This window comes from Silurus aristotelis, assembly GCF_946808225.1.
Source record: "Silurus aristotelis genome assembly, chromosome: 5".
Classification (NCBI taxonomy): domain Eukaryota; kingdom Metazoa; phylum Chordata; class Actinopteri; order Siluriformes; family Siluridae; genus Silurus; species Silurus aristotelis.
This window is the reverse complement of record NC_139578.1, coordinates 11,324,202-11,346,830: the sequence shown is the minus strand read 5'-3', so window position 1 is coordinate 11,346,830 and position 22,629 is coordinate 11,324,202. Positions and strand designations below refer to the sequence as shown.

Genomic DNA, 22,629 nt, shown 5'->3' with positions numbered 1-22,629 from the left:
TTTATGATAGATACCCTTCCTAACACAACCCTCCCTATTTAACCGGGCTTGGGACCGGCACCAAGAGTGCACTGGCTTGTGCAACCATAATGGCTTCTTTTCCATACTTCTACACCATGTAATTCTGTCTGGATTGCGGCTAATTGGATCCAACTCCACCACAACCTGTGCTGTTAAGAATTCTTGACAATCCTATTAAAAAAACTATGTAAAACTATTAAAACTTTACTGCAAAACTTACTCCATTACAAGTTATAAGTCACCAATTCCAGTATGACTTGAGTAAAATGTAGAGTATGTATTTTAAACAGTACTATCCAATCTAATCTGATAGATCTGAACTATCTAATAGTTTGTCTACTTTGTAACATTAATCTTTATATATATTTGTTAATTAAAGAGACCTGTGTAAAAGATTGCTTTATTTCTTTGTCTTTTTTGAAAGACTTGTTAGGCCTACTTTTAATGAGTTAAAGGGTGTTGAAGAATGGATAAGAAAACATGTTGGTTCATTAGGCTTATTGACTGCGTGCACAAGTGGAAACTGGTAGCCCAGTGGGTAAGGTGTAGGTTTACTGATTAGCAGATCCCCATATTGTTGGCGGTTCATACCCTGACTTCGCCAAGATAAAATTCATTCCTCTTTTGAAATCTAATAGTGGGTCTACTTTATGACATTAAACTGTAAATCTATTTGTTAATTAAAGAGACCTGTTTAAAAGATTGCTTTATTACTTTGTATTTTTTGTTTGGCTTACTTTAAATATGAGTTACATGGTATTGAAGTATGGAAAAGAAGCCATGTTGGTTCATTAGGCTTATTGACTTGCTGTACAATTGGGAATTTGTAACTTAGTGTGTAAGGTGTTGGTTTTCCGTTTAGCTGGTCCCCACATGGTTTGGGGTTCAAGCCATTGCCAAGGTAATGTTTTTATTTCTCTTTTGAAATCTAATAGTTTGTCTACTTTATGACATTAAACTGTACATCTATTTATTAATTTTAGAGACCTGTTTAAAAGATTTTTTTATTTCTTTGTCTTTTTTAGAAGACTTGTTTGGCCTACGTTCAATGTGAGTAAAATATTGTTTGCTTAACAGTCGAGTGGTAGCTCAGTGGTTAAGGTGTTATTTGGCACTGTACTCTCTATTCAACTACAATTGTGTATGTACTTTTTAATCAACTATATTGTAATTGACAATGCCTGTTAACGATTACATTCTGCACTAGGTCCAGTGACTGTTTACTCATGGGTTGAATGATGAATGTTAAATGAATTGAATGATGTTATTGTGTTGCATTACTGATCAGAAGTTTGGGGTTTTACAACCCAGCATTGCCAACTACGGTTTGGCTTACAATGATCGAAAATGCTTAAGTCTGAATTACTACTGTATGGCAGATATGAATTTTAAAAGCACAAATTTACACATTACTGTATGTGGGATATTGATTGCAAGAGACTGTACTGTATTAGTGTTTGTTTGTTTTCTGGTCATTCATTTTCAGAAATCGTAATTCTGTGTTTGCTCTGTTTGCCAATTGAATATTCACAAGATTCAACTTTGACCTGTTTCAGAGAACTTGTTGCTAATTGGTTGATCTTGATGCCTTGCACTCTCCTTTATTAGTCACATAAGACACATAAATAATATGTAATAATAAATAATAATAAAGTTGAATAGAAAACTAAGCTTGACACATGATGACAACTGTTTAAACCATTTTGCATTAAGTGACTTATGCGATGAACTAATGGCGAGATGTTTTGGGGGTTAAGACTATTTAGGTGAGAACCAGTATAATATTAGATTAGATTAGATTCAAATTTATTGTCATTGTGCAAGCTACATGTACAGAGCCAATGAACTGCAGTTAGCATCTAACCAGAAGTGCATAAGTGGCCCATTTACAATAAATAAAAAAATAGCATTGCGACAAATAAGGGTATGGGGTCCATATGTACAGGGGTGAGGGTGAATAATGTACAGATTGTGCAGTAGGTAATAATATATGTATATATAGTAATATATAAAATATTGTGCAAATATTGTGCATAGATGTCAGGAGATGACATGTAACAGGCTCAAATGACATGATATACTTATGTACAAGTATGAATGTTGTATGATACAGTATATACAGAATAAATATGGGTGGAATATAGTGTAGTGTGCTGATAAACAAGTTATGGATGGTGCAAAAATGCATAGTGGATAAGCAGTGCAAAAAAAAAAAAAAAAGAAGTGTATTTTGACATTGTATGATGTTTAGCTGTTCAGTGCAGTAACAGCCACAGAAAAAGCTATTCTTTAGTCTGTTTGTGCACCTCTAAAGCACCTGGAGCATCTGCCTGATGAGAGAAGGGTAAATAGTCCATGATTGGGGTGAGTGGTGTCTTTAATAATACATTTTGTTCAACATGAAAATTATTTTGGTAATGTAAGAATCAGCAGACAATTGTACACAATCATTTAAATGAATGTACCAAAATATTTGTAATTTGTTCAAGCAACAAGAAATGCTTTTATGATGTGCACATGATGTTGAGGTTGAACAAGACGTTTTGAGAATTTTAAATCTGATCTGAGAAATTGCTCCAAAGCAACTGAGGAAAAATGGTTTAAATGTTGGCCTTCTGATCAGAAGGTCTTGAGTTAAAATCCCAGCACCACTATGCTGCCACTGCTTGGCCCATAACCATCAACTGTTCATTTGCAGAAATGAGAGGCTTGTTAATCATGCTGGATAAAAGTGTCTGCCAAATGATGAAAATTTAACTAGCCCAAGAAAATCAGCACTGACAAACCATACTGCAAGCAGAAACGATTAATACAAGTGCTCCTGCTTTAGTCCACTTGGAAATCGCATACTGCCTTCAGTATGCATTGAGATGTGACAGACAGAGACTTCCTTAGTCTTCCTGACAGTGTTCGGGGCTCAGACACACTCTCCCAGTTCAAGTGCAGATTAAAAACGTATCTTTTTAGCAAAGCATAAAACATATGTCACATATCATAAACTTTATGCTCCAAAACATCTGATCACATGCACATTATCAACTTGTGCTGTTAATATAATGAACAGCAGCTACGCTGATTTCTCTTCACTGCTTCTCTTTCTCTCCCAATCCCGAGGCATCCTGATGTTTGGCCAGCTCCAGTCACGTCCCACCTCATGAAGATTATGGACCTTTAAACAAGTAGATGCCAAACTCGCAAACATCCCGAACCATCTAGGGACGTACGAGTGCCAATTGGATTTGACTACATTTGTGGAGTTTTGACATTGGACCTCCTGAAGTGTTTAAAGGCTCTGGCATGGAGAAGCAGTTGTTGGATCAGTGATGATCACAAATGTTGAGCTATTTTATGAGTTGCTCAGTAGCTCCTAGTTTTATAATTATAAATTACTGTATAAGACTGTAGAAAGAACATTACTTATAATCACACACTTCAGTGTTCTGTATTGTTGAAAGATTTATGTTCAAACTCTTGATGTCTCCCAAATGAGGATGGGTTCCCCTTTTGAGTCTGGTTCCTCTCACGGTTTCTTTCTCATAAAATCTAAGGGAGTTTTTCCTTGCCACAGTCGCCACGGCTGCTCATCAGGGATAAATGCACACCATTCACCTTGACTGTTGATTTCTGTAAAGCTGCTTTGAGACAATGTCTGTTGTGAAAAGTGCTATAGAAATAAACTTGACTTGAGACAGAGGACATTCCAAAATCTGGAATAGGTTTTTCCAGAAGAACTGAAGCTGTTATAATAGCGAACTATCTCTGGAATAATATGTTCGACAAGCACATCGGTTGGTGAGGTCCACATACCTTTGGCTGTATACTGAATGTTTCATATTTGTAACAGGATACAGAAACATGAGATTGGATATTTTACTACCTGTCAGTTTTCCATGTTTTGTCTTCCTCCAAAATCCTTCTTACCCAAAATGGTCAGTTGCATAAAGGCCTGTAAAGCTGATTCAAACATACCGGTATTATCATTTCAAACTAGCACCTACTAAACAAGACTGAAATTCAAAAGAGCCCCTACTGATTTGGTAGACTTGAAGAGCTTGAGTGGCTTGTTGTGTTTTGTAACCCTGCCAGATGTCTATTCAGAAGCTTCACAGTACAAGCAGCACTCTTGTCCTTTCTCATGCTGATCAGGTCAGCAGGTGTCAGGGTACCTGGGCTTTCATGTGTATCAAATGAAGAGTTCAAAGAGGAATGTGTCAAGTCTGTCAGCTGAACAACAATATTTTTCTAATACCTAAAGCAGACATGATGGCAGCAAATCAAACTATTTACATTGCGTGGACCTGATGGACATTTATGAATCATATCTCCAATTAGTTCTGTCTCATTGAATATGTATTAATCTGTAGTTCAAATACAGGAATCACTACATATCTGATTATGCTGATTAATATCCCACAAAATTTAAAATCATGTTCAAATCTCAAACTCTAACAATTCATGACCTTGCACAAGAAAGGCTTTACAGTGCATTAACATGATTATGCACTTTAAATCCAAACCTTCCTATAAAGTAGCTAAAAGAAAACTGCATAAAGTTCAGATATATACTTGCAGTCAGTTCTGTAACATTTAAAGATGACAATGTGCCTTTGCAAGGTATAAAAACATGACCATATCTTGATGTCATTATCAGTACTATGGTAAAATAATGTTCATACAATCAAAATGTAGAGATGATAACATCTTTATTTTTATAAAGAAAAAGACAGTAGAAAAAGGGGGAACCACACAATAGTTATTCCTGATCTGTGTATGTTGTACTGAGAGACTGGTGCCACCTATTGGCCATCTCCGGTTATCACATTAAAGATAAAAGCAATGTAAAAGAAAAAGAAAATACTGAACACTGTTTTAAACCAGGGCGTTTTATTTTTTATTTTTTATTTTATTTTAGAGACAGCCATAAAAACCAAAACAGGAAAAATCTATTTGGAAAGAAAAAGACCAACTATGTACAGAAAACAAACAGTCAGAGGGCAGAGGAAATTGTTACATGGAGTTTGTTCTTTTGTAGGCCACCATACTATTGACCTTATGGATGGTTGTAGTGAACGAGCGAAGCCGAACCTCCTCTGATTGGTCAATAAGCTGAGGCCCAGACTCCTCCCACTGCTCAGGGACCTCCAGATCCTTATCTGTGTAGATCAGCAGGTCGAATGCACCTGTCACGGGTCAGAGGGTAAAAATCATGAGCAGTCGCAAAGGAGGAACAACTGCAAAGGAGAAAGGTCTAAGATATTAGGTCAATATTTTTGCTTTAGGTAGAGAAGACACCAGCAGCACGACCCCATGAACTGTGCAGTTTAAGGATTATTCAGATCTACAGTTACATAATGCTGAAGGGATTTATTACTGTAAATTCTTCTGCAAAGTAATTTGGAAACTGATTTAATGTCAAGCTGAATTACTGATTTTAGACAGTTCTTTATTTGCTTTTTACACACCTGTGTGCACACAGCTTAAGGAGATTGCCATTAATATATTGTGATGTTTTTAAAGATTGTTCAGAGAGATTCAAACAAGAATGTGGTGTTGCCAAAAAATCCAGAGATACGGCAAGCAATGATATATGGATTTTACCTTTATTTACACCATGTTGACCACTTTATTTATGGCAAACCACCAAAAATACGTTTCTTAACCAGGATTTTTTTATTTTTATTATTTCTAATAAAAAGAATGTTTCAGTCTTCTTGTTGTAGTTGTTTTAAGTTGTCTAGGTACACATAAAAGAAATAATCCAAATCGTGAATCGGTCAAACATTCTGAAAAAGAAACCCGAGATTTACATTGTTTTCCATATCGCCCAGCCCTAATAGAATGTTTTAGCAATAATTATTCACTGGGACCGTTTCACAGGACTAGTTTAATGAAAAATGTATTTGCCAGGGTTGGATTAGATGAACTTCAGGTGTTCTGCACAAATTTCTGGCCTTAACCCAAATGAACACCTTAGCGATGAACCGGATGATCTCCTGACATCAGTGCCTAACTTCAATACTTTTGTGGCTAAATGGGTAAATCCCAACAGCCACTCTCCAATAATTGAACAGTGAGCCTTCCCAGAAGAATGGAGGTTATTATAACACCGGAAAGCCAGGTGTCTACAAACATTTGCCCTTATAGTGTATATCCGTTAAACATTATTACTAAGGAGACTTCTGAGATTATTTTTGGATGTCTTACAAGGAAAACAAAGGGATCTAAACGGTGTTAATGAATCTAGTATTTCATCAGTGGTGTACTTACAGGCTGTTTCCAGTAAGGGCAAGAAAGTGACTGTGGCTGTGATCTGTCTGATAACGGAGCGGATTTCTTCCTGGATGGCTTTCATTGATTTCTCTCTGGGAGCACTGAAACAAATGCACATGCAGAAATGATCACTCATGCAGGGCATGTATATTTTACACCAGAGCTGTATGCAGGTGACTTTAGTGTGCTGTACAAAAAAAAAAAATAATAATAATAATAATAATATATACCGATCGGGCATAACATCATGACCACCTGCCTAATATTGTGTTGGTCCTTCTTTTGGTGGCAAAACAGTCCAACATTAAGAGCATTATCTTTTTCAGCAATTTGAACTACAGTAGCTGGTTTGTTAGATCCCCACGTGCATCAATGAGCCTGCTGCCAGTTCACCACTGTTCTTTCCTTGGACCACATTTGATAGGTCCTGACTAATGAAGACCCTTATGTACCTCATACTTTACTGATTGAACTGGTCAATCCACCGATATTGTACATGTATATAAATACCAATGATATTGCACTCGTGCATGTGTGTGTATGTGCAGTGCAGCTGCAAAGTATTCACAGTGCTTCACTTTTTCCACATTTTATGTCACAGCCTTATTCCAAAATGGATTTAATTCAATATTTTCTTCAAAATTCTACAAACAATAGCCCCATAATGACAATGTAAAAGAAAATCTTTGCTGATTTATTCAAAATAAAAATAAAACATTTTTGAAAGTGCCATGACACTTAAAATTGTTTCCACTGATCATCCTTGAGATGTTTCTACAACTTGATTGGAGTCCACCTGTGGTAAATTGGACCAATAGTTGATTGGACATGATTTGGAAAGGCACACACCTGTCTATATAAGGTCCTACAGTTAACAGTTCATGTCAAAACACAAACTAGGCTATGAAGTCCTAGCAATTGTCTTTAGACTTCCGAGACAGGATTGTATCAAGGCAGAGATCTGGGGAACAGAAACTTTTCTGCAGCATTGAAGGTCACAATGAGCACAGTGGCCTCCATTATACATAGATGGAAGAAGTTTGAAACCACCAGGACTCTTCCCAAACTAAAGGGCCTTAGTCAGGAAGGTGACCAAAAACCCAATGGTCACTTTGAAAGAGCGCCAGCATTTCTCTGTGGTGAGAGGAGAACCTTCCAGAACAACCATTTCGTCAGCACTCCACCTATCAGGCCTGTATGGTAGCATGGCCAGACGGAAGCCATTCCTCAGTAAAGGGCACATGACCCTCAGACCATGAGAAACAAAGATTAAACTGTTTGGCCTCAACATCATGGATGAAACTAGGCACCGCTCATCAACTGGCCAATACCATCCATAAAGTGAAGCATGGTGGTGGCAGAATCATGCTGTTGGGATGTTTTTCAGAAGCAGGAACTGGGAGACTATCCAGGATCAAGGGAAAGATGAATACAGCAATGTACAGAGACATCCTTGATAAAAACCTGCTCCAGAGCACTCTGGACCTCAGACTGGGGCGACGGTTCAACAGGACGGTTTTTCAACAGGACAACGACCCTAAGCACACGGCCAAGATAACAAAGGAGTGGCTACTGGGACGACTCTGTGAATGTCCTTGAGTGGCCAGTGCAGGTACTGATTGGAGGGCTAAAGGTTTAAGCCCCGGTATTGCCAAGCTGTCACTCTTGGGTCCCCTGAGCCCTTAACCCACAGTGTTTTAGACGTGCTGTAAAATGCCCATCCCCATGCTCAGACCCCTGCTCTCTAACATCGCTGGGACATACAAAGGAATAATATCACTGTGCTTTAAAGTACATGTGATAAGTAAAAAGCACATTTTTTTCTTTAGTTCTATACCTGCTCTCCTTAGCTGTCTTGTCACACTCTATGTCAAACTGCCATCTCTCCAGGACTTCATTTGTCTCAAGGCACGTGATCACCACCACCAGCTTCTGCACCGTGCAGTCAAACAGCCACTCTGCCAGGACAATACACAAAAACAAACCATCGTAAATAGTGACAAATAATCCGATTATATCAGAGAAATCTGATTTAGAAAAGCCACAGACAATTAGAATGATATTGTCTAATGAGTGTAGCTTATGCTGAATAGGCAAACCTTTGAGTTGTGACACCACATTGGTGAGGTAGTTCTTCAGTTTGGGGTCCGTGGTGAGCTGGAGACTCATGTCATACTTGGTGACTCTGGTGAAGGTTTCTGCAGGATAGATGCCTCGCTGGTATAAAATGCTGTTGATCCCAAAAGCTGCAAGAATGAGAGTCGTAAATCAATCACAGCAGAATATCTGATCCAAGTGTACTTCAAGTTGTAGGGGGAAAATTTTAAATTTATTATCTTGGCAAAAAAGATCTGAAAGGAAGGTTTCCTTTAGAGCAGACAGGAAGTGAATGTGAATAACCAGACACATGGCTCTCACAGCCACGTTGTACAATCACAAATGCATCAGATTTAAAGAAATGCACCAGCGTCGGTTAACAAATAATAGAACGACTTTGTACGTGTGTATAAATCAATCTGATCATGATGTAAGAATGCTGTTTTACATGAACGACGAATTTCCACGGACCAGCTGGCAAACTGGGTGAATATAGGCTTTATAAGAGCTACGATTTAGCTATGCCGGGTTTAATATGATTAATAAAAAAATCATATACCAAGCATTTAATTCTTAACTAAAAAAAAAAACGAAATGTACTGAAATATATATATATATATATATATATATATATATATATATATATATATATATATATATATATATATATATATATATATATATATATATCTGTCACGTGGCCGTGAACGGTGCATTCCAGATTTCTGAGGGAAGCTAGTCAGCTAGCCAACACTCCAAAAATTAAAAAATAAATTAATAAAATTATATTTTCACTTACAGAAGAACTCAGCGACGAGCTCAGCACTTCCTTTCAAAGTAATTCCCTGCAAGGTTTTGGACATTTTGTCGTGTTTTAGTGCTCTTCTGTGTGTATGTCGTTCTGCAACAGCAGCTCACTTGTTTTCGTTTTTTTTTTTCCCCTTTTCCTTTTACCCGCCGCCCAGTTTGAATTTTGAACTTCTGCGCATGCGCACAACCAAAACGTCACGTGTCTCGCTCACGCGGAATCCTTTTTGAATTAGTATTGCCAATGCCAGTACAAAAACTCAACACGGCACATTTCTACACTCATTTAAAATGGCAGCAGCTACTATATCATTTGTGTCAAACTCACATCTGCCCCGATGTACAATTATATCAAGATCATTTAAGTAGATCTATTATTATTGTTATTAATGGCCCGGCGATATGAAGAACTGATAACACACAAACTACAGATCCCATAATGCAGCGCTTCAGCTGCCTTGCCGAACGCTAGGCTACCTGGGAACATTCCAGCGTCAATCAATTCAAGCTTCTGTTGATGTATACAACCCTATTGTACAGTTATTGCGAAACTAGAACCTCACAATGGCGAAGAGAAAAGTTGATTCTGAAAACAGAGCCTTTCAAAACCGATGGGAGGCTGAATATATGTTTACTGACACTGGCGGTAAACACGTGTGTCCTATTTGTGGAGTGAATGTGGCTGTAATTAAGGAATTGAATCTAAGACGCCACTACGAGACAAAACATCAGGAGAAGCTGAAAAACCTGAATGCAGAGCAGAAGATACAGAAAGTAGAAGAGTTAAAGAAGAATCTGACATTTCAGGAGATGTTTTTCAGCAGAGCAAAATCACAAAGTGAAGCTGCTGTGAAAACAGAGGAGAAATCAGAGGCACATTAGCTGGTTATTTACTGAGGGAGAGTTTCTGAAGAGTTGCACGATGAAGCTGTGAGACGTCTGGTGTTTGACAGGAGATATTTTTATGGAGAGCAAAATATTTTAGGTTATTTGAAGTTGAAGTTTATATTTTTTTAATGGCATAGGAGCAAAGAAATCTGATTGTTTTGAATCTTAACGTTTACTTGAAAGCACAATTTTTATTTATTTTTTCAGGGTTTTTTTTTTGCTGCATGTTCATATTTCTAACTTTGTATAATTTTGACAGGATATATTTTTATGGAGAGCAAAATATTTAAAGTTATTTAAAGTTTAAGTTGATTTTTTCCTGGAATAATATTCCTGTCTGATTTTTATTTATATTTATGTGTTTATGTGTGTTCAATAAATGTTTATCCTGTTCGGCCCACGACCTAAAGTGTACTTTGAGTTTTGGCCCCCTGTGCAATTGAGTTTGACACCCCTGTATTATATAATCAGTTTGAGTTAAAAACAAACAAAATACAAAACATTTTATAAACAGACAGACTTCTAGTTAAGATAGAACTTTATTAATCCTGAAGGGGTTTTTTTTGCTTTCATTGAAACTGCTTAAAATTACAAGAAAAAAAAAATATATATAAATGAAATAAAATTGAAAAATAAATAAACATTATATATACACAAGATGTATTCCAAAATATAAAAAGGTGCTGTTTTGCACATAATATGATATTGCACCTAGTATGGTATTGCAGAGTCAAGAGTCAAAAGGCTTTTATTGTCATTTCTACTATACACAGTGGTACACAGTACACAGTAAAGACGAGACAACGTTCCTCCGGAATCCTGGTGCTACACTAAACAACAACATAGAGCTACAACACAACACAAGCTACATAAAGTGCATCGAGTGCAACCTAGTGCAAACAGTGCAGACGAAAAACAGTGCAGACAGACAACACAAGACAACACAAGACACAAAACCCATTATAGTGCCGACCAGTAAACCTACTGTATACTTTGATTATACAGTACTGTGCGAGTAGAACTGTAAAAACTATACCCTGGCGTGAATATAAACAAACACAATGTAGTGCAATAACAGAAGCAGTCAAGAGGTGCAAAAGACAGCATGTACACAGTATAGTATAATACAGTCAAGGTGCAAAAAACAGCATGTAAACAGTATAATAGAGTCAAAGGTGCAAAAGACAGTATGTAGACAGTGTAATACAGTGAAAGGTGCAAAAACAAGCAGGTAAACCATGTAGTACGGTAAAGTATAAATAATAAAAAATAAATAATGGATTGAGATGAGTAATGAGTGTGTTAAGTGATAAGTCCAGGTTGTACAGTTCAGTAACACACATTGTGTGTGTGTGTGTGTGTGTGTGTGTGTGTGTGTGTGTGTGTGTGTGTGTGTGTGTGTGTGTGTGTGTGTGAGTGAGTGAGTGTGTGAGTTCCCTTTCAGTTCTGTGTATGATGGCTTGCAGGAAAAAACTTGCACAGTCTTGATGTGGCAGCCCGAATGCTTCGGAACCGTTTTGCTGATGGTAGGGGAGTAAAAAGTGTGTGACTGGTGTGTGGTCATCCACAATGCTGTTGGCTTTGCTGATGCAGCGTGTGGTGTAAATGTGCATAAAAGAGGGGAGAGAGACTCCGATGTTCTTCTCAGCTGTCCTCTGTAGGGTCTTGCGATCCGAGACGGTGCAGTTCCCAAACCAGGTATTAAATTAAAGTAGATTGCATTATTGTGAAATTTTAATAATGCCTGTGTTAGCTATTGAAATCTCCTGTGGTGTTCTATAGTTATCTTCAGTGTTCCCAGTCTAAGGCTGAATGTGCTCGGAATGTGCTTACTGAACGGAAGGTCAGGAGTTCAAGACCCAGTATCACCACGCTGCCACTCTTGGGCCCCTGAGCAAGGCCCTTAACCTTTTGTGCTCCAGGGATGCTGTATCATGGCTGACTGTTTGCTCCGACTCCATCGCTGGGGTAGAGAAAGAAAGAATTTCACTGTTCAGTAATGTACAATATGAAAAGTAAAAAGCCGCTTTGCTTAAAAAAATATAGTTTTCTGACCTAAAGTGCAGCTATTTTTGGTTTAAACACACACACTAAAACAATTCACCATTGACGTATTACATGTATTATTACAGACTTATGTTATTATATGGAAAATTTATTTGCACTAAAACAAATCTGCCCTAGTCGGTGCTGCAGTGTCACTGTGTCTACTGTCTTATTTTAGCTTTGATTATCACAGGTGTGCTATTTAGTAGTGTCCTACTTTGTTTTGTGTAGTTCTTTGTTATGTGTGTTGTAAAACATGTAATGTTGTTTCATTTCACTGTACTGTATACGGTTAGAATGACAAGCCTCCCACAGTCCATGTCAAGTAGTTGTGAAACAGACAGTAGCATGAGCTTGGGGTCATACCAATGATCGTTGAGCTGTGACATAGTGACAAACCCCTTAAGGTCTTGACCAGGGGTCACCAACATGTGTGTTATTTCGATTGGTGTGTATCAAACTGGTAGCCCTTCACAATAATCGGTACCCAAGAAGTAGCTCTCTGTTTCAAAAAGGTTGGTGACCCCTGGTCTAGACACTGAACTAATTTGTAAGATTCATGAAACATCTTAGGTCCCAGAAAAGAAATGCTGTTCTTGCAATTATTGCCATTTACACTGCTGGGGTGGAATTGCAAAAAAATATTTAAAAAAATGGCAAAGTATGCATCATTTGTACATAAATGCTATAGAATTTTCCTTGCATACGCGAAGTTTTTTTTTTTATTATAGAGAGAAAGTTTTTATATTATTAGAGTTAAAAAATAATAGTCCATTACACAATTAAAATCAGGTGTGTCAAAAAAATTATTTAACATTGTTTAAAAGATTATACAGTATATTTAGCAAATGTTCAAATCAAATATACAGGCCAAGTATGTTGAAATTCTGTAAATAAATTTGCAATTTTGTTTTACTTCTAGCTGCATTACCAAACTGTAGCAAATGTACTCATAAGCACAACATACAGTACTGTGCCAAAATCTTGCTCCACCACCTGCTTTCTTTTTTTAATTTTCAGAACAAAATGGCTTCTATAGACAAAAGACTAAATAGCCCCAACACCTTTTTTTGAACTAATCACATCACTAATCACAACTCTTTTTGGGAGACTGTGCTGAAGTTTTCTGAAGTAATTCTTAGGAATATAATACCAGGCTTCTTTCAGCATTAACTAGAGTTGTTTTTTAGTTTTAGGTTGTCTTTTCTTTCTTTTTGTGTTCAAGTGATCCCATAATGCCTCTATAATCTTTAGGTCTCGCCTCTTTGGAGGCCAGTCAATTACTATTTTATCAGCTGTTTTTCTCTCCAAATATAATTTCAATGCATTAGCAGTGTGCTTGGGATCATTATCATGCTCTTATCCTGTTTGTCAGAAGGAATGGAATGATGAATTAAAGCCTGTCTCCACCATGTTTCACTAAAGGCAGCACTCGTTCTTCCTTTTCACTCCAACTCTTCCTCTGCTTTTTCACTGATCTTCATTCCAGTCTTTGTGAGGTTTAGCATATCTTATCCTTTTCATCCTATTCTGGAAAAAAAGTGGTTTCTTGGCTGCTACACTTCAACAAAGACCATTCCTGATAAAGCTTCTTCGGACTGTAGAAGGGTCAATTCCAATGAAGCTGCCAGATGCTAAACCAGGTCCTTTCTGGACATCTTCTGGCCTCTCAAAAAATAAACTTAAAACTGTGTTAAATCAGTTTTTACAACATTACTTTGCCTAAGAGTCCTTTTTCTGTCCTTGACCTCTTCTGATTCTTTAAAACAGCTTGAATACTACATACTACATGATCAACTAAATGTTCCACAAACCGGTACAAATTTACTTTTGTGCCCGAAGCAATACGTTTATGTAACAAATCCAGTTGAATTAGATGAATTATTATTTAATTTAATTTAATTTAATTTAATTTATTTTTTTATTTTTTTATTTTTTTATTTTTTTATATTTTTATATATTTTTTTTTTTTTTTTTAAGGTATTAACATTTGTATGTGTGTGTTCTGATTGTGTGAAGCATCATGACAGCTTAAATTAATTGCCCCAAGGGGATGAATAAAAAAATTACTTAAAATAAAAGTGTTTATTTATTTTTATCATTTAACAAATAGAAAGTAATGAACAAAAGAGAAATCCAAATCAATATTTGGTGTGACTACACTTTGGCTTTATTGTTTACACTTACAGACTTTGGACACTTGCACAAAGTCGGGGATTTTATAGAATCAGAGTAAGCTGTATGATTAACCGATTATTCCATGCAATTGCCATTGATCATTAATTAAATAAATAGGTTAAAACTTAACTGTTAAGTCAAACAGATACAGCTGTGTCGGAGGCATAAATCTGAGTAGGGAACAGCCAAACTCTGAGGGTGTGGAAGACAGGTCATACACTATAGCAACACTGACCACAACAACAGGACACACGGTAATTATATTGCATCAGCAGGTCTCTCTCAGGCCACGATTTCAACTAGGGTTTCAAGATTTCAAGATTAAAAAAAATTAATAATTTCTGAGGATTGTAGATGCAGCAGTCAGCCAGGGAAACTTAATGCAGCAGATGAAAGACACATCATGCTTCCCTTTGACATCGGAAAAATGCCCAGCAGTGCCATCAGCAAAGAACTGGGGGAAACCAGTGGGACCCAGGTACACCCATTTACTGTTCGGAGAAGTTAGGCCAGAAGTGGTCTTAATGGAACTATTGGCTCGAGAGTGGTACAATAATGAGTGTCAGCAGGCAACAGTAAAGCACAGTGAAGGTTCCAAATATATTTACTTTGAAAAAAAAAAAGGAATCCCATTTATATCTCATGCCCATGTAAAAAAAATATAATTTGTTTATTTAAATTGGTATTTATTGTAAGCATAAACGTAAACATGAGCAAAATTGAATAACACTAGTGTCTATTTTGGACACAAGTGAACCATGAACTACATATCTCCAAATTTCAATTCATTTACATTGTGTTACCTTTATTGTCTGGTCATCATCTGGTGCATGCATGCATCAGGCTTTTATATGTTTAACTTTTACACCATATGTTCAGTAATCTTTGGGACAACTAGAGCTTAGCACTCAGTATCAGCTGCATCACACGTTTAGCTGGATGTTTACTGCATAAACTCCCCACTGAAACATGACCAGTTCATCTGCAGCCGAAACACTACACATCATTTGGCTGCCTTTTGTCATTGAACTATTTTCCTGCTTGTCACAGCTGGACAGCTGCACTTCCATAAAAGTCTAAGCATCTGGCTGCAGTCTCTGTAACCATCTTTATAGCTTGTGTAGAATTTCCCTGAGGCCGATGGGTCTTCTGACAGCCCATAAGAGCGCTATAAAGTTACTAGAAATTACAAGTTTTATAACAGGTTTTTAGAAAGTCATTTGTATTTTTTCTGTAATTTCCTTTTATTGTTTAGAGTTGGGTTTACAATCAGGACCATTTTGTTTATTATGTAGCCCTTATAACCTCCATGCCCACGCAATAATGAATCGTGTACACATTCTGTCTCGTATCTAATTATTCCTTTGCAAGTTAATCCGAATTAAATTGACACACTAGCTTGGCCCAAGTATGGTGTTTCCATATGTTTCCATTCTGTGTAGGTTTATATTATTCCTGGAAAGAACTAAATGACCGTTTCATAAATGCTAATGGTTTTTACAAACACATCTGAAATGCTCTAGGGATACAAAACTGAGGGGTGTTGGGGAAATTTTTCCCTCACTTTACCATTTGGGCCTTTCTTTCATTTATAAATGATATGAACTGATCATTCAAGGCTGGGTACCATTTATTCTGCAGATACCAGAGGCAAGTACAAATTAACTATAGTTGTAAGCAGCTGTTGTAAGAAAGCTTGCTCCTAGACATATCAATTATTTTTTTTATTAAAACAAAATTCAAGAACCATGCAAATTTCCACAATTTAATTAAATAGTAAGTTCTAGCATTTAACTGAGCTATAACCTAAAAGAAAGTTGAAATAAGTTTAAATAAGCTTCAGTATGGCCAAAAATGATGGATCATCTAACTTTTTTCGGTGTGATTATAGTTATTTTAAATTCACATTTTTTTCAACAAGTTCTTTACAGAGTCTTTAATCCAGCAGGCAAATGGCAGTGAGGCAAAACTAATCTTTTTCATTGGCTCTATGTATAGTGAAAGAGATCTAGTGTGCAGCTAAAATGGCATTCATTCATCTGATGTCAGAGGTGTATAGCCAAGCACAGCTGATTACTGAGCTTACTCAGTGTACCTCCACTCGCCATACTTTAGACGGCACTAGTCAGAGATATAAATAGCATATGCATGTCTAATGGACAGGTTTGTGTGTACAGGCTTACCAGGTAAAATCAACAGACAGTTAATTTGGGAAAAGAGACTGAACTGCATAGTCCTCATTTTGGAAATGCAATACAAAATACACAGAATCTTATATGCAGTAGATCTCTGTCTTTCTGCTGTTCTGTTTTTGCATGTGCACCCACAATCGCATTGGCCCACCATCTCAAGAAAAACAACAGGGTTTCTGTGTAGCTGCAAACAGAAAAAAACAGTAATGTGGGTGTTTGGGGGGGATTCTTCCCTATGGACTTTACTGAGTCTCCAAGTACTCCTGACCATGACAGCATGCTTTTGCTGACTAAAATCCCAGATGGACACCTAGTAGAATTCAGTAGCAAAACAGGCATTATAGGTCTATGCCTTCAGTTCATTCTGTGCTGCTTATTAACAAAATTTCTACATGACCTGTTCAGGTTTTACACCCTTTTTATGTATTACAGGTTTCATTTAATATGATTTTTTTGCCAATTTTCCGAGCCATTATTAAGGTCAGACAATTGCACCCCACATTCTGCAATTTCTTTGGTAATAATGACACATTGCATTAGTATACTTCTAACTGTCTGTGCTGATGCTAATAGTCAGTTTCTTTTTTCATTTCTATCTATCAATCTATCTATCTATCTATCTATCTATCTATCTATCTATCTATCTATCTATCTATCTATCTATCTATCTATCTATCTATCTATCTATCTATCTATCTATCTATCTATCTATCTATCTTTGTCTGTTGTCTCTCTTTTAAACCTGGTCATCTAGCCAAACTCATTACCCAACCTAGATGTGTTTTGGTCAGGGAGGTGACCAAGAACCCAATATCCAATCCAAAAGAGTGTTAGAAGCCCTGCACAGGGCTTATTTAGTCTTTCCTAATTTAATCTCTGCATGCAAGAGAGTACATGCGATGCAATAAGATGATCATGCATATTTAAAATACTTTTAAGGTTGGTGTGTCAAAGCAAAAAATATATTTTTGATTATTTTCAGCTGTATCTTGAAATTCAGCCACTGGTTTTCCCAAATTGTTACCTGTAGTATGTTACACAGCTATAGCATCCAAATGCCTGTAAAGGAGTGTAACTAACAATGGAGCTAAAGGTTTTAACTGACGGTATACACAGTCATTTGTCTTACACCTTTTTTTATTTTTTTTAGGTAAAAATGGGCTATGGAGAAAACGAATGATAACTTATCTGTTAATGGTGGTAATATATCCATCCTAATGCTCTTTTTTTTTTCCACTGACAGTAAATCCATGCCAAATACACTTTCCATTTGGCCATTTGCCAAGGGCCATCAACTAGCTTCCTCTCTACATTTGCACACTGCCACTCACTCTTAACTGCCTATTACTTAAAATTCATTATGTCATGACCTGTAGTATAAGATCAGTGTGGTAGCCTCAATTTTATGGCTATGTCGTCATTCTCCAACATGTACACGAGCCACTGCTGGGAATTAGCTTAGGGAAGCTCTCAGGCCTAGAAGTTCATAGAGCCTGTTGGTTAATATATAATGACAAACATAAAAGTGGTAATAATCAAGAAACACCGATATGGAGGCGCAAGCTTTAAGAGCTTTTCTGAACCTGACTAGAGCCATATGTCACAGTGAACTATGAGTGTTTCCATCTGGTAGAGAGGCTCTTTGCTTTTAAATGAATCATACCGAACCTTTAAGCCTCTGAATACATTGAATATAAACTTTATTTTCTCTGTGTGTGTGTGTGTGTGTGTGTTTGTGTGTGCATGTGTGTGTGTGTGTGTGTGTGTGTGTGTGTGTGTGTGTGTGTGTGTGTGTGTGTGTGTGTGTGTGTGTGTTTGTGTGTTTGTGTGTGTGTGTGTGTGTGTGTGTTTCTTTTGACCTATTGCTATGCCTGAGTGGAAAATAAAACTTTTGACTTAAAACGTGGCTTTGTTTTGATTGAACTTCAGCTCCTCGTACAAAAAAGAGAAACATGTATCATGTCTTTTTTTACAGCTCAATATCTAAGCAGCTTGTCAGAACTGTCAGTTGCTTCATTTTCGGGTACTGTCAGTCAACCCACTTATGGCACAGATTAAAGTTTTAGATTGATTGACAGGGTTAAGAGTCTGTCACAAGCCAAAGTCTGGTCCATTCAGAATACTAAGCTCAAATTCAGCACAGTCACTTGAGATTTTATTAGTTTAGGGTCAGGTGGGGATTGTGGTCCTTCCCTACCATTTTCTGTACATGTATGCCAAAAAGAAAAACAGGGCACACCTAAAAATAAACAGGTCAATAAATGTATTGGTGTACATAAACACATGCAGTTTTTTTTAGGTGAAAACTAAAGCACATGGTCCTGTTAATTCAGGGGGCATGCTAGCAAAACATGCTGTTGTTGATTTGAGCCACCTGGATAACACATTAAGCTGTCGCAGTGCAGAGGCACAAGAGTGGCTCTCAAGCAGCTGTGCACAGAGGGGGGAAGAATGAAACAATCACTAATTGATCGCATGTAGCACTAGGAAAAATAGTCATTGGGGAACAAAAATCATTTATCAATTTGAAGTAGAAGCAGATGGAACCTGATTTAATCTTTCTGGTTCACAGAAGCTAACTCATATACTGTAATAGATGTCCAATAATGACAAATCAGGCCACTAGAGATGCTTTGCTGTAACTTCAGCTAGTGATTAAAGTGGATTTCTGTCAGTGAACATGATGACCACAGTGACAGCAATTATTTTAGGATTAATTAATCAGCAGTTGAATACACTAACATGTAAAAGTAAGTACATTGTAAAAAAAAAAAAAAACCAGCCAGCATGATAAAGAAGTGTCCATCGAACAATGACACATAACTATTTGCTTTCTTTGTATGTGTAAACTATGCTAAACATTTAAAAAATGTGTCAAATGCACACAGTTCTGTTTTGTTCTGTACGCTGCAGTGTTACAACTTGCCTCTTAGACAATATACGGTAATATGCTTGGAAGGAAATAAAGACTCTATACTCAACATTATTTAATGTTTAAGTGCAGCCGTATCTCTACAAGATTACAGCTGAGCTCAGATGTGAGAATGAATTCAATACTTCTTTTGGAAGAATATACACACTTGCATTCCAGAGTCACATTTCCCAGGACTGGCAGGTGTAACAGACTTCCATGTGTCCTGCTCACTCACTACTTAAAAAAAGGCCATGAAAATTCACATACCTCCCGACTGAAAAACATGCACACAAAACTTTTTCTTTAAGTTGCTAAGACAAGGGGACATCCTGCCCAGACATGTTGGACATCCAGATAGTTGCAGTGGTGGTTGCAGTAATTGTAGTTGGATGTAACTGTCAGGCATTACTAAATTATTATTTGCCACTGATGTCTACATTGAAACATGGTGTTCTTGGTACAATGGCTTTATTAAAGCCAGTTACACCGCATTTCAGCAGGGTCTTAAATACCACTTAGTATACTCTTATAATAAATACATTAGTAACAAATAAAAACTGCGTATGTTTATTCTATTAAGGTATTTTTCTCTTCTCCATTTTCACTGCATTAATAAGCCGTTTTTTTGTCACAAGTGATTTAAGTTGTCAGCCTACAAGGAAACATGTCAATGTCTTAGTGAGAGAAGCCCAATGCCAAGTTTACATATTGTGCTGTTTATGGCTCAGCCTGCTGGGACAAGATTTTCTGGCTCATATCTGGCCTTACAACCCATTATATGCTTTTCCTCCTCTACTGCTGATTGCTCCCACGTTGCATTGAATTCAGCAGAGCTTTTTAGGGCTCAAGGCTCTGTGATAGCCAGGTAAAACATCGATTTCTACATTTCCCAAATTTACCACTAATTCGTTTGCTTTTAAAGATTGTCCCTAAATCTTGTTGAGAAGTATGTCCTTTGACTTTTTATAGGCTATGAAATGTCAAAAATGGCTGAGCATCTCTTAATCTTTACCCTCTTTAACACACACAAATGTCTATTAATGTGGATATGAGCACCCTTCATTTGTCCCTCTGCCATTCCATTAAATGCAGGAATAGTTTGCAAGATGATTTAAGAAATTTCTAGCAAATTTGAATGGACACACTACAGTATATCTGGAACTAATTGTGTAAATTATACTATTATTAGAATATCTTATCATCATATTTCAATTCCCATAAAAATAAAGTATATACAGTCATATGCATTCGAACGGCTATACCACTGATTCCATGCAACTGATATACGACCTTCAAGTCAAGTGTTACCATTCTTTATGGTTGCAGTCACAGCTGTTAATGTTTGTGAAGTGATTAAACAGAAAATGAGATGTAGAATACTGGTAAAGATTTGCTCATTGTTCTATTTTGTTTTGAGCTCAAAAATCCGGAGAGAATGGTGATGTCAGATTAATGGAAAAGGGAAATTCTGGTCTTGAGCATCTCAGAACAGCAGGATAGCCTTTATGAATGTGCTGAGAGGCCATCTGGCAGCCAGTTCGATACTGAGCGAGTCAGGAAATAGAGGGAGGATGCCTGAAATGTCTTATATTATTGCATATAGAAATACAACTATGCCTGAAGTTGACTTTAACTGCACATTACAAAAGTAACAAATATAAAAAAAAAATCTCATTAAAATGAAGAGGATGCGTTTGAATGTAAGACACATTACTGTAAGCACATGTTGTAGATGGAAAATAGGAGGCGTAAGAACAGGGCTTTGAAGGGTTTTATTGTTTTAACATAGATATGGAAAAATACAATAATACAACGGAGTCCATGTATCATCACAAAATGCACCACTGCACTGTAAAAAAAAAGGGAAAAAGAGGGAAAAAATGAAGTGTTTTTGTGACAATGAATTGATTGTTCCTTTGGAGTTATCAGATTTGGTTAAAGTTAAGGAAAAACTCTGAGCTTAATCTATGAGCTTTTAGTTTCGAATCACATGTAGCTTGATCTATCAGTCGAGAAAGACATTATACACCTTAATCCTGACTTTCAGCAGCTTATAAGGTAAATGCCAAGGCTCCGTTTCTTCTCGGGTTTTCATGAGCAAGGTACACGTAATGAAATCTGTCCAGTGTTGTCAGACTTATTTGGAAACACTAGCTAGAGGAAAAACACGATAAACTAAATAATCCATATTGTTCACATTCATTACATCCACTACTTTGTTTCACATGCAGATTCTTAATCAAGGCTGATTTAATGAGGTGTTTTAGATGTGTCAGTGAAGCAAGCTGAAAAATCAAATCTAAAAGGTGTTTCATTTAGTGTAATCATCTGGCATGACTCACTGACAGCCTGCATGATTTCCCAGCATCACTTCTTCATATCAACCATTCATTTTTTTACCAACTGTGGTGAAAAAAAGTTCTGTATCATTTGTCAACAACAAGCATGCAGACATGCTAAAAATGAACACTTGTAGACCTGCTAGTCCATTTATACTGTAGGAAGTTTCCCACATAGATTATCGACTGCCTGATCATAGGACATTTTGGAAGTTATTTTATTACCCAAATGATGGCCAGCTTTGGTCTTTTATACAAAACAGTTTGTTTTCCTAAATAATTTACAGCTGATATTGAAATGAACTCATGCATTGACTGTAAATAAACTTTTTAGATCAAGAGGGGTGACCACAAAGAGGTGGCTGGTGGACAAGCTGGTGAACAATCAGTTGATCAACTTGAGTAAACATATGGAATAAAGGTAAAATAACCGGCATGTGGGATTTATGGTAGAGTTGGGTGGCAGCTGTAACTAGGAGTATGAACAGCTGCCTATTTATTTCTACTCTAAATCACATAGTTGTTAGGTGTGTTACTGTAATTAATTCGTTCTGATTGAAAAATGTTGGGTTGTAGGTCCACTTGTATTAGAGCGATCTAGGAAGCACTGATATCCTTTACACACTCAGAACAACAGGAAACACAAAGTAAGCATTTGTCAATTGGTTGATATGACGTTGAATGTTGTTGTTGTTGTTTTTTGTAGTAGTAGTAGTAGTAGTAGTAGTATTAGTAGTAGTACGTGGTTATATTTCATCTCGTTATCACAAGAAATCCTATGAAAGACCTGAAAGAGGAGATAAACCTAATTTCCAAGTGCTTCTGCTCCACCCGCTAGCGCGCGCCGCCTCTGACTGGAACGCGCACGCGCGCGCAC

General features: G+C 37.0%; 1 protein-coding gene across 1 annotated transcript; it reads right to left on the bottom strand.

Annotated features, from left to right (window-relative positions):
* Nucleotides 1-4,707: 4,707 nt before the first annotated feature.
* mad2l1 (MAD2 mitotic arrest deficient-like 1 (yeast)) lies at nt 4,708-9,370 on the bottom strand. The gene is made up of 5 exons (XM_083542232.1): nt 9,188-9,370; nt 8,391-8,537; nt 8,129-8,249; nt 6,289-6,392; nt 4,708-5,201 (listed from the first exon to the last, which is right to left on the bottom strand). The coding sequence occupies exons 1-5, from the start codon at nt 9,249-9,251 to the stop codon at nt 5,029-5,031; spliced, it is 609 nt and encodes a 202-aa protein (XP_083398358.1). The 5' UTR covers nt 9,252-9,370; the 3' UTR covers nt 4,708-5,028.
* Between the last annotated feature and the right edge of the window lie 13,259 nt (nt 9,371-22,629).

Coding starts and splice junctions, on each gene's coding strand:
- mad2l1 (XM_083542232.1), bottom strand. CDS start 9,251: ATGTCCAAAACCTTGCAGGGAATTACTTTGAAAGGAAGTGCTGAGCTC. Junction 8,250..8,390: donor TGTGGTGTCACAACTCAAAG/GTTTGCCTATTC, acceptor TTGTCCTGGCAG/AGTGGCTGTTTGACTGCACG. Junction 5,202..6,288: donor GCCCTTACTGGAAACAGCCT/GTAAGTACACCA, acceptor GACCCGTGACAG/GTGCATTCGACCTGCTGATC.